This window comes from Eschrichtius robustus, chromosome 19 (genome assembly GCF_028021215.1).
Source record: "Eschrichtius robustus isolate mEscRob2 chromosome 19, mEscRob2.pri, whole genome shotgun sequence".
Lineage (NCBI taxonomy): Eukaryota > Metazoa > Chordata > Mammalia > Artiodactyla > Eschrichtiidae > Eschrichtius > Eschrichtius robustus.
In genome coordinates this window covers 64,067,496-64,080,363 of record NC_090842.1, presented here as the reverse complement: position 1 = coordinate 64,080,363, position 12,868 = coordinate 64,067,496, and the positions used below count along the sequence as shown (strand labels likewise).

The window sequence follows — 12,868 nt, the reverse complement described above, 5'->3', positions numbered from 1 at the left end:
ACAAGGCCTTTAAAGAGGTGATTAATATAAAATCAGGTCATTGGGGTGGGCCTTAATCTAATAGGACTGGTGTTCTTGTAAGAAAGAGAGATGGGGACACAGACACACACTGAGGGAAGACCACGTGAAGATACAGGGAGAAGACGGCCATCCTACAAGCCAAGGAGAGAGGCCTCAGAAGGATGGATATATATATGTATAACTGAATCACTTAGCTGTACAGCAGTAATTAACACAACATTGTAAAGCAACTATACTTCAATTAAAAATTTAAAAAATTTACAATAAGAAGAAGAAGAAGCCAGCCCTGCTGACACTTCGATCTCAGACTTCCAGCCTCCAGATCTGTGAGAAAATGAATTTCTGTTGTTCAAGCCGCCCAGTGGGTGGTACTTCCTTATGGCAGCCCTAGCAAGTGAACCCACGCGGTCACCCCGAAGAGTCGATGTGTTCGTACAAGGGGAGTGCTCAGAGCAGCCTAGAGCAGCCCACGATTGACGCGGCCGCACAGCGGCCAGTGGCCAGCCTGCAGGGTGGGGCCGCTCTGAGGGCAGGAGGAGAAAAGGGAACGAAAGAGGTGGTAACCCGAGGACACCTCGGCTTCTCCTCCTGATCTCAGAGTGAGGAGAAAAGGGAACGAAAGAGGTGGTAACCCGAGGACACCTCGGCTTCTCCTCCTGATCTCAGAGTGGCGGCAGTGAGGGGGTGGCGTGAAGCGAGATCTTACTTCCCTGCCCGGGAACTGAACCTGGGGAGCCTGGATGAAAACCAGGAATCCCAGCCACCATACCCGCGGGCTGTTGCCCCCAGTGAAAAATGCATTTCTTACAGAGGCAAAACTGTAAAAACAGGTACAAAGTTTATTATTAGAGACACAGCACAACAACAAGTGGGAGAGCACACAGAGAAACAGTTTGTTTAGTTAAGAGAGAAGCAAGGCAGAGCTGCACACCCGGAGAGAAAGGGTGTGGGCGTCCCCCCTAATGAGGGGGAGCCCCATAAAGAGCCGGTTAAGTCATTCATATACGGCAGTTCTTCCGAGTCTCTGTTTACCTCTGGCCAATTATCTGGTTTCTTTTTCCACACCTGACCTGCCCTAGGACCCTCAACAGCATGCGTGCGCAACTTCTTTCCAAGATGGAGTCCAGCCCAGAGGCCTATGGGACGGACTTAGCATCACATATTATGGGGTGGTGCCCCCTCCCTTTTGACCCCCAAGGAGCCTTTCTGCGCATATGCAATGTTTCCCTTGCCCCAAGGATGGGAAATGTATGACCTCTTGATCTTTTAACAGGGTTTGTCCCACTCTGTCCCTGCCATAAAAATGTCCAATGTCTGGATAGTTACCCTATTTCTGTTGCTGGTTTTTATATTGAGGTGCAGATCTCGAAAGATAGACAGGAGTCCGGTCATAAATACGTAGTCCTGGAGCCTGTTTGTCTCTTGCTTCAGGAAATGTAAACAGGGGGCTGGGAATGAATGTCCAGCCTGGAGCCCATCTTCTTCTCACCCCAGGAAGTGTGAACAGGAGGCCAGTTGTAAATGTCTAGCCTGGAGCCCATCTATCTCCTGCCTCACTCCGGGCACCGGCTCTGACCTCTACTGGCTCTTACTTCACTCTGGCCACACTTCCGCTCCCCTCCTCAGGCCAGGATGTGCTGAGCAGGCCTCTGTTTGGGCAGGTCCCTCTACTGGCTGGGCTGGTAGCTGCTCCTGTGTCCTGGGTGCCTGTCTCCCATCTGTTAAGCAGAGTGTCCTGTGGGGTTGGGCTGAGGCGAGGCCAACACTGGAGGAGAACCAGCCAGGGTCAGGAAGGGGGATCGAGACACGATCACAGTCGGGTGTGGCCTGGGCTGATGCCGCGGGGAGGACGGGGCTGTGGGGGCCCCAAGGAGGGAGAGAGGACATACCTGGATGATGGGACAGGTGAGCTCGTTCGTGACAATATGATGATAGCCCTTGACTGTTTCTCAGTCAGGGTTTGGGGAACGGTGGGTCTGAGTGTTCATCCTCGGTTGGGTGTAGGGACGGGATGCCCTGACTCTGCATTGTTCTTAGGGTCCTGGGGTCCTAAACCAACTTGCCTTCTTCTTACCACTTTCCAGAATTCTCCTTTGGTTGTCCCTTGCACCATTCGCGGGGTTTAGAGTTGTGAAGAGAGGGAGAAGCAGGGAATGATGGGCCAATGTCATCTTGTCTGGATTGGAAGGCTGACCATCGACCTTTAACGTGTTGGGTCACATCACGCAGGCTGACATTATCATAAACGACAGTCTGACTTAACTGTTCTTTCTGGGTGTAGGCGCCGGGTTTGGGCGCCGGGTTTGGGTTTTGCCTTTTCTTACACCACACCAGAATCTTTCATCTGTTCAAGTGTCACTTTAGAAACTGGGGCATCATGCATTATCCCTGCCACGGTTTCGGTGCTGCTGGTATATTTGGGGCTGTTTTTTGCCTCAACTGATTTTCAGTAAAATTAGAGTGTTAGGCTTTTTTTTTTTTTAATATTTTAATTAATTAATTTATTTATTTATTTATTTTTGGCTGTGTTGGGTCTTCGTTTCTGTGCGAGGGCTTTCTCTAGTTGCGGCAAGCGGGGGCCACTCTTCATCGCGGTGCGCGGGCCTCTCACTATCGCGGCCTCTCTTGTTGCGGAGCACAGGCTCCAGACGCGCAGGCTCAGTAGTTGTGGCTCACGGGCCTAGTTGCTCCGTGGCACGTGGGATCTTCCCAGACCAGGGCTTGAACCCGTGTCCCCTGCATTAGCAGGCAGATTCTCAACCACTGCGCCACCAGGGAAGCCCGAGTGTTAGGCTTTTTAGGAGGAAGTTTACAAGCTCCTGCCTCCCTCTACCTTCTCAACCCAGACTATAATTTTGAACTCACTTTGAAGGATAAGAAGGTGTTAGCCAGATGACTTCATGGGGCTGGGTCTCCCTGGAAGGAGAGATGCAGGTGCTCAAAGACAGTGAGGGATGCATCAGAATGGGTTCTTAGAGAATGGCTTGAGGGATGGGTGGTTTGGGATATGGTGATGGAGAAGCAGATTGGGTGAGACTAAGAATAAGCTAGAACAGAGGTCAGAAAACTACAACCCCGGGGCTGCCTGTTTTTGTGGATAAAATTTCGTTGGCACACAGCCACATTAATTTATTTGCAAATTGTCTATGGTTGCTTTTGCACTACAGCTGAATAGTTGCAACAGAGACCATATGGCTTGAAACGCCTAAATAGTTACTATCTGGCCCTTTACCAGAAAGGTCTCCTGACCCCTGACCTAAAATGTCAGGTTGAGAAGCTTGTAAATTATTCTTCTAGGTTGAGGAGAGAGCAGTATTTTGGCTACGGTCAGCTCTAAGATTTAGGAAATTCTCTAAATGTTATTACTTGATTTTGGCTATAGCAGGGCTAGTAGAAGACAGGGAGGATGGAAAGGGAAGATTCAGGAATGGAAAGAGATGGTGCTGGAGGCCAAGTCAAGGAAGGGATCCACGGGAGGGTTTTGAGTGAAGAGTGAGACTGACATGTAGCCGATGTGGTGCCCGGGACAGGACATACCCAGCCTCTGGGTGAAATGTGCAAACAACAAAAAAAAAATGTTGCCTGCCATTCCAGTAAATAAAGGATGTTGCCCGCCATTAAACCATCAACCACTGCAGTCTCCCCCGAAGGTGTGCCCCGAGGGGAATTCAGGACGGAGAAAAACACGATACTGGCCCTACATTGTTAAGCCTCATATCTAAGGAATAATTTCTAATAAGCTCAGACTCTTGTATCTTCCCATACATAGAAAAGCTCTAAAAGCTCTAAAGCCATTACCTTGAGATGTCTGATTTTTGTGGTTAGACATCTTCTGATGGTCGACTACGTGTCTGTCTGTTTGTTTTCAGCCAAAACACCTTTATATCCTGGCTCCTCCCTGACCTCTTTGGAGCAGTTCCTCAGAGCTATTGGAGGCTATAGTCCCCAGTAAGATCTCCAAATAAAACATAACTTGCAACTTTTAGGTTGTGTGTTTTTTTTTCAGTTGACAAAGGTCACAATGTATTAAGACTTGTGTTGCGTATTTCGTACTTTCGTTTAATCCTCACGACAACGTTGTGATGCTGGACTTCTCACATCCATTTCACCAAAGCAGAAAACCAAGACATGGAGGGGTAAGGTGTCTCGCGTGACATCATACTCTTAATAAATGAAAAAGTGTGGATTTGATGCCAGGTCTCTCTGAATGCAAAGCCTAAGAGAGTTCCAACACAGCAGGAAACTCACTAACAGCAGTTCATAAACCCATCACCTATGGGGAGGTTAAGTCTCTAAGGATTAGCCTGTGGGTCCCCCTTCCTGTAGAGGATATGGACGTTCTGGCTGAGGCTGACTCTGCATTCGGTTCCTCACTTGGTCCTGATCTCCGCGTATTCTGAGTGGGTGCCCTCCTGAAGATGCACCCCATGAAGGGTGAGGGAGGCGTAATGCAGCTCTTGCTGCATCCCCAAGGTGGGGGTGGCCCCTGCCGAGCTTGTGGGGTCGGGAGGATCCTCTAACTTGGACTCCTGCTGGTGATGCTGTATGGAGAGCAAAGAAAGGGGTCAGATCAAGGTAGTTTCGGGGGGAGAAGGGAGAGAGGGTCCAGGAAGTGAATTTGACTCTGGGACAGAGCATTTATTCATTCTTCCATTCCGTTACCAAATGTTTCTTAAGGTTCCATTTATTCAGTCATCCAACAAATATAATGCTATAGATTGTTTTCCAGTTCTACTGAACACTCACACAGACCTATGTAGAAAATATTACTATGTTACAGGGAGAGAAACTAAGTCTCAGAGAGGGTAGGTTCTGCCCAAGGACACACATCTATTGATCACAAACTCAACTCCTGGCCCTCTGAGGTTTCCTGCGTGCCCAACGTTGGATACACAGGAGCGTGTTTATGGAGAAACTCACTTCTCCTGTGTGTCTCTCCTTTACTCTCGCACTATTATCACACTCACAACACTTCTGACACCAGATGTGTGGGTTCTTTTTACCCCCACACCAAGGAATTCTCCCACACCCTCTGGGTGTCCTACAATGTAACTCAATTCTGATCCTATCTGCCTGGAGATAGTGTCAGATCCCACAGGTTAAGGGCTCAGTCCCATGAGACTGCCTCCCCCCCACCCCCACTTCAGATGTCAATCACAAGTCCAGGTTGTCACCTGTGCTTCTGACCAACTGGCTATAAATCAGAGGTTCCTATGACCTCCTCCTCAGGTTTGATTAATTCGCTAGAGTGGCTCACAAAACTCAGGAAAACCGTTTACTTACTAGATTACTAGTTTACTATAAAAGGATAGAGCTTAGGAAGGCATGAAAAGTCCGATGAAGAAATACACAGGGCAAGGTATGTGGGAAGGCGTGCAGCGTTTCCATCCCCTCTCAAGACACACCACTCTCCCAGCACCTCCGCTTGTTCACCAGCCAGAAGCTCCCTGTACCCCATACTACTGGGATTTTTATGGAGGTTTCATCATGATTAAGTGATGCATCTCTCCAGTGCATCAGGCTTGTCCCAACCTCTGAGCCCAGCCCTTGTAGCTCCCTCTGTCTAGAGCCCTTCAACGACTCTCTTTCAGGGGCTCACGCTGTGTTCCTTCCCTTCCTGCAGGTGTTTTCTCAAAGACTCCCACCCCCAGGACTGTCCCTCCCATTCTCCCATTGCATTTCCCTCCATAGCTCTTATTTCCTGTATATTTGCACTACTTACCTGTTCATTGCTTTCACCACAACCGCCCCACTCCCCTCTCAATAAATGTAAGTCCTTGACAGCAAGGGACATTTTCCACTTGTAACATATGTCTCTGTAAAAATACAGATATTACCCAAGTGCCCAGAACAATCGACAAGTGGGAGATAGTTGCTGAAGGAATAAGTGATGGGTGATGGATTTGCTCAAAAGCTTCAGTGATGGCCACATTAGTCATAGCTCAAGAAATAAATGAAAGTCAGGGTTCAGAGGATGAGCAGGAGTAGGGCTGGCTGATACGGACACGTGAGGAGAAGGGGACAGATGGGCAATGATTCTGAGATGCAAAAAGCTTACTTTGCTTGAGCAAGCCTGTTTGGAAGAAGTGCAGCATTAAAGCTGACTCTGGTTTTCCTGCCCTAAATGTCAATCAAGTTGTTTGGCAGTGTGGAGAAACAGTGCATTTCAGACTTGGGCAGGATGGGACAACGGTCTCTGATGCAGGTAATGCAGATGCAGGTAATGCACATGTTTGGAGGAAGGTGAGGAGGCTTCAGCAGGATATGAACTAAGTGGGGAGCTCAGCTCAAAGGGAAGGTTTGCATCAAGCTGTATTTAGAGGAAACACAGACATGCTTTGCAGTGTATCAGTGCAGAAAGAGGTGATGGGGGAAAGGGATAGATCTCTGGCTGGGAGTCAGGAACAAGAGTACCACCGATGAATTGGAGAACCCAGCAGAGGTATGTTTAGGGATGTATTAACCATGTGTTTCTGATGTTTTGACAACTGGGGCTTTGTTAACCCTCAAGGGATTGCCCCTACCCAGTGCTAGTCAATTTCTAGAGATTCTAAGGGATCTGCCTGCAAGCCTGCCCTTCATATTGCAAATCGATCAGCCCAAACCACTTCCTTTATCAAACTCTTAACTCTCTGGACCATTATCCTCCCGCTCTCGTCACCCCGGGGCCAGGTACCAGACAACTGGAGACAGCCCCTGCACCCCGGAGCATTCTGAAATCATTCAAACTAGACAGTCCTCAGTCTGTTTTCCCTGCCTGTTACTTCCCACATAAACCACAAAAGAATCTCTTGCCCAGGTTTCCTCCTCACTCCCCCTGCCTCTTGACAGACCCTGGTGCTGCCTCTCGACAGACCCTGGTGCTGCCTCTCATGGCCCTGCATGGTGTGGCGTGCCCCCTCCTCTTGGCAACTGTAATACCTGTCTTTTCTGTGGCAATCGTCTCCTGATCTGTTGGCCTCACATACAGGAATAACAATAAATCCTACATTTTCAAAGAAGCAGGAAGGGGAAGAGCTCATTTCTGGACACGCTGAATGGAGCACGGCTGTGGGCCACCCCGGGAGATACGCAGGGCAGGCCGCATTGCCAGGGTGCCCATGTCACTCACCAGGGAAGTTGGCCCTATGGCAGGGTGGACGTCCTCCACACCCACTGCAGTCCTGGCTGCCTTCTTCCTGTAGGTCTTCACTCTGATGGGAGACACCAGGGTCTGTGACACAGGGTATCTCTTTTGAGGCTGGAGTGAGTGACTAAGGCAGGTCAAGAGTAGGGCGAGCCCTATATATCCAGAGAAAACCATAATTCGAAAAGATACATGCACCCCAGCGTTCATAGCAGCACATTTAAAATAGCCTGGAGGGCTTCCCTGGTGGCGCTGTGGTTAAGAATCCGCCTGCCAATGCAGGGGACACGGGTTCGAGCCCTGGTCCGGGAAGATCCCACATGCTGCGGAACAACTAAGCCCGTGCGCCACAGCTACTGAACCTGCGCTCTAGAGCCCGCGAGCCACAACTACTGAGCCCAAGTGCCACAACTACTGAAGCCCATGCGCCTAGAGCCCGTGCTCCGCAACGAGAAGCCACCGCAGTGAGAAGCCCGCGCACTGCAATGAAGAGTAGCCCCTGCTCGCCGCAACTAGAGAAAGCCCGCACACAGCCATGAAGACCCAACAGCCAAAAATAAACAAATAAAATAAATAAATTTATTAAAAAAAAAAAATAGCCTGGACATGGAAGCAACCTAAATCCATCAACAGAGGAATGGATAAAGAAGATGTGGCACATATGTACAATAGAATATTACTCGGCCATAAAAAAGAACAAAATAATGCCATGTTCTGTGACATGGATGGACCTAGAGATTATCATACTGAGTGCAGTAAGTCAGACAGAGAAAGACAAATATCATATGATATGGCTTATATGTGGAATCTCAAAAAATGGTACAAATGGATTTATTTACAAAACAGAAATAGAGTCACAGACGTAGAAAACAAACTTATGGTTACCAAGGGGGAAAAGGGGTGGGATAAATTGGGAGATTGGGATTGACATACACACACTGCTATATATAAAGCAGATAACTAATAAGGACCCACTGTATAGCACAGGGAACTCTACTCAATACTTTGTAATGACCCATAAGGGAACAGAATCTAAAAAAGAGTGGATATATGTGTATGTATAACTTATTCAATTTGCTGTACACCAGAAACTAACACAACATTCTAAATCAACTATACTCCAATAAAAATTAAAAAAATAAAAATTAAAAGGGTAGAGGGAGCCCAGGAGCCTTTATAACAAGACTGTAACAAGGTCCCTTCTCCCTCCCGGCTTCTGGATCTGGGACCAGGGCTGGGAACACACTCATGCGTGGCTAGGTGTCTACTAGCTGGACCCTCACTACCTCTGCACCCCCCTACCCTTGCTCTGGGTCCTCACAACCCCTCCAGACCCCTCTTCTCCTCCACTGGCCCACACCCAACCCAGCTCACGTGAAGAAGACGAGGTAGAGGCAGAGAACAAGCAACATGGTGACACCAGCTCCCCCAATGGCCCCCTCAATCACTCCTGCCTTGGTCCCCGATTTTCCTGCAGACAAGAGAGACTTGGGGAGAATTCCAATCTCGATGAGCAGGCATAAGTCTCCTCCTCTCCTCAGCAGGTAGAGGGTAGAGAGGGGTGCCCCTCCCTTCCCACCGAGGGTTCAGCCCCTAGGTTCCCCCACCATTTGTAGGACCTCAGCCTTTTCCAGAAGGACACAGTCTATGCCACACTTCCTCTCCAGCCCACATACTCCCAACAAACTTCAGCTCTTCGTGGAGTCAGCTATTTCTCCATCCAGGGTCTCTCTGCAAAAGACTCCAGACCTGGCCACAGCAGAGCCATGAGGTTCTGTGCCCCGTGGACATGCCAGAGAGACAGACAGACAGAGAGCACTGTGGGATGCTGAAAGGCCTTGTCTCTCCTTCCTTCCAGGGAGGGTGTCTAAATCTGCTCTCCTGGCCTCTGTTGGCCCTGTCACTCAGGGTCCACGGTGATCTTTTGTGCCTTCAGAAGGAGGTGGAAGCAGGAAGCTTCTCAGACCTCCAGGTCAGACCCAGACAGCTCTTCTGGCCCTGCCTGGCGGCACCCCAACACCCAGGGCAAGGGATGTGCGTCTGGGCATCACCTGTCAACGGTTTGGTGGGCACTGCTGAGAGAGCCCTAATGGGGCTCACTCTCCAGCTGGGGGACCAGATGTTATGACCAGTGGGAATACAGCAGTGAGGGGAGCGCTGGGCTCCAGAGAGGGGTCAGGGTGAGGGTTGAGGGGCTGACAGTCAAAAACACTGGCCCAAAGAGATGTGGGGACAATGAAACTATTCTGTATGATACTATAATGGCAGATACATGTCATTATTCATCTGTCCAAACCCATGAAATGGGTTGAACCCTAATGTCAATTATGGACTTGGGTTGAAAATGATGTGTCAATGGACGTTCATCGATTGTAACAGGTACCCTCTGGTGGGGAATGTTGTTGGGGGGAGGCCGTGCGTGTGTGGGAAAGTGCAGAGGGGACGAGGGAAGTCTCTTTACCTTCTGATGAATTCTGCTACGAACCTAAATCTGGTCCCGAAAATAAAGTCTATTTAAAAAATGCCCCCCCCCAAGGCCTTCCGAGACTGGAGAAAGATAAAGACCATATTTAGAATGGGCAGAGAGGAAGGTGTGGGTCACTTTGGCAAGACCAGAGTCGGAGGATACTGCAGGAAGAGACCTAATGGGGGCTTCTTGTGTCTAATTGCAGGACCACACCCGACCTGCACCATTTGAGCTCTGAAAGTGCAGCTCTGACCCAACCTGGAAGAGACCCCACTCCAGTCAATGCCCCATGGATAGGGGGGCTCCTTCTTACCTGTGCCATCCCCTAAGCACACACCTCTTGTTGGGTTCTGTGGAGCACCTAGGAGTGGAAGACAGAATTTCCTTCTTCAGTGGGAGGACTGGGGTGAGATAAGGGTAGGCGTCCCCCACACACACACCCAGAAGCCACAGAAATGCAGGCGGGACAGGGCTTCTGTCCTTCTAGGCCTCCTACTCAGCCGGGTCTCCAGGGCAAGAACACCAAGCATCCCCAGCCTGGCCCACCTGCCCCCATCCCCTCACGCCCCGGGCATCATGGTGCACCACTCACATGTGACATTGAGCTGGATGGTCCTCTCCACGATCACACCACTTGTGGGGAGCTTCACCTGACAGGTGAGGTTGGTGCCGTGGTCCTGGGGCTGTGGGGTGATGGTGAGCACTGAGGAGAGGTGGGTCCTCGGGCCCAGGGAGGTGAGGGCAGCTGACGTCCAGGAGAAGATGGGGGGCGTGCCCTGCTCACAGGCCCAGGGCACAGAGCAGGTCAGGTTCCCGGGGCGGCCAGACTCCAGGGTCCCAGAAATGAGGATGTGGGGTGTGTGGGTCAGGGCTGATGAAGAGAGGGGGAGACGGGGTCAGGAGGAGGCTTAGAGCTGCAGCCCTGAGATAAGCTTCAGGCTTTGGTCCAGCTCCTCTTTCTGAGCCCCCGCTTGCTTTACCCCCGACCCCTCCCAGGAGGGGCTCCTATCCGAGTCCTGCCCTGGGGCTCCATGTCCTTCCCCTGAGGCCTCTCCCGGACCCCACTCCTTACCCGTCACATGCAAGGAGAGCTGCTTAGACTTATAACTCCATAGTGTACTTCCTCTTTCCACACGAAAAAAGTATGAACTTTCATCCCTCCTCCTGGCGTCTCTGATGTCCAGGGAGCAGTTGTAGGCCCGGGGGTCTCCAAGGAGGTGGAATCGGCCTTGGGTCTCTTCCTGAACTTTACGATCTGGGTTGTTTGTGGCCACAGGGGCATCCAGCTTCTCATTGGCCCCTTCCCGGAACCAGTAGCCGTGAGCTGGAACGTCCCAGTAGCCCCGGGGATAGTGGAAGGAGCAGGGCACGCGGACACACAGGCCCTCCTGCACCGTCACGGACTCCCGCACTTGCAGCCAGTAGTAGCTCGAACCCTGAGCCAGGGACCCTGCGGGGGAACGCGGGTCAGCCGCAGCCCCTGCCCCGCCCAGCCCTCTCCCCGCCGCCCGCCCACCCACCTGCCCACAGCAGGGACAGCAGCAGCGGCGGCATCTCTGAGACGGAGGGCTCCTGGGCGTCCTGTGTGTGAAAAGAGAAGCGGGAGGCGAGAGGGAGGCAGGGCTGCGGGGAGACCCACGGGAAGCCGGGGAGGAACACGAGACTCAGCTGTGCACAGAAGAGGAACTGCAGAGCCGCAGCTCGTCCCCCCTCCGCGCAGAGCGGACGGACACCCCGCGGCCCAGAGACCCCGGAGACCTGCCCAGAGAGGAGCAGGCGAGGAGGAGACCCCTGCCCTGCCCCCCATCTCGGGTGGGTCCTTCCCGCCCCAGAGCCTCTGAGGACACGGAGACGTAGGACACGGCGAGCCTCCTAAGGGCCTCCCGTCTGAGCACCGCTGTCCACACCAGGGAGCCGCTCAACCCCCGTCTCGACCTGGAGGCTCACAGCCTCACCTAGACCCTCGGGTGGCCGGTCCTGCAAGACGTAGGGCTCTTTACGGTCTGTGTGAGCGTCTGGGGCAGAAGACAAGAAGGGGCTCCTGGGTGACGTGAAGGCAGCAGCCAATCAGCCATTCGCTCCTTCACCCAACAGTGAGCATGTTGGGCTGGTGACCTGGAGACCAGAAGGGATACGGCTGGCCTGGTCCCTGCCCAGGACATGCTCCCACCCGGCCCCATCACTTCCTCCCCAAACAGGCAGCAGTGTCGGGCTTTAGAACTGCATCCCTGGTGAGATCGCCGAGTGTCTGGCAGCGTACTGGGTATTTTCTAAAAATATGATATGGGATTTTTTTTTAACTTCTACTATGCTGATTCACAAACTTTCAATGGCATCTTCAGAATAAAAACCATGTAGAGGGCTTCCCTGGTGGTGCAGTGGTTGAGGGTCCGCCTGCCAATGCAGGGGACACGGGTTCGAGCCCTGGTCCGGCAAGATCCCACATGCCGCGGAGCGACTGGGCCCGTGAGCCACAACTACTGAGCCTGCGCGTCTGGAGCCCGTGCTCCGCAGCAAGAGAGGCCGCGATAGTGAGAGGCCCGCGCACCGCGATGAAGAGTGGCCCCCACTTGCCGCAACTAGAGAAGGCCCTCGCACAGAAACGAAGACCCAACACAGCCATAAATAAATAAATTAATTAATTAAAAAAAACAAAAAGCAAGAAAACCATGTAGCATATTCATGTAGAACAAACGGGCGAGCACATGTTCTATGTCAGTGCAAAGGAAATTTCTTTTTTTTTAACGAGCCTCCAAATTATTTATCTTTCAATTTAATTTAATTTTTATGTTGTATTGGAATATAGTTGATTTACAATGTTGTGTTAGTTTCAGTTGTACAGCAAGGTGATTCAGTTATACATATACATACATCTATTCTTTTTCAGATTTTTTTCCAGTAGAGGCTATTACAGAATACTGAGTAGAGTTCCCTGTGCTGTACAGTAGGTCCTTGTTGATTATCGATTTTATATATAGTAGTGTGTATGTGTTAGTCCCAAACTCCTAATTTATCCCTCCCCCATCCCCTTTCCCCTTTGGTCACCAGGAGTGTGATTGCTGGATCATATGGTAACTCTATTTTTAGTTTTTTAAGGAACCTCCATACTGTTCTCCATAGTGGCTGCACCAGTTTACATTTCCATCCACAGTGCAGAGGGGTTCCCTTTTCTTCACACCCTCTCCAGCATTTATTATTTGTAGACTTTTTGATGATTGCCATTCTGACTGGTGTAAAGCGATACCTCATTGTAG

The 12,868-nt window shown here is 50.9% G+C and overlaps 1 protein-coding gene across 1 annotated transcript; it reads right to left on the bottom strand.

Moving 5' to 3' along the window:
* Window positions 1-4,160: 4,160 nt before the first annotated feature.
* Window positions 4,161-11,702, bottom strand: LOC137752555 (myeloid cell surface antigen CD33-like). Its single transcript, XM_068527241.1, has 8 exons — window positions 11,570-11,702; window positions 11,135-11,195; window positions 10,687-11,064; window positions 10,207-10,485; window positions 9,928-9,975; window positions 8,522-8,618; window positions 7,133-7,214; window positions 4,161-4,562 (listed from the first exon to the last, which is right to left on the bottom strand). Exons 2-8 carry the CDS (start codon window positions 11,166-11,168, stop codon window positions 4,392-4,394), a joined length of 1,089 nt encoding a protein of 362 aa, XP_068383342.1. The 5' UTR covers window positions 11,169-11,195; window positions 11,570-11,702; the 3' UTR covers window positions 4,161-4,391.
* Window positions 11,703-12,868: the final 1,166 nt, after the last annotated feature.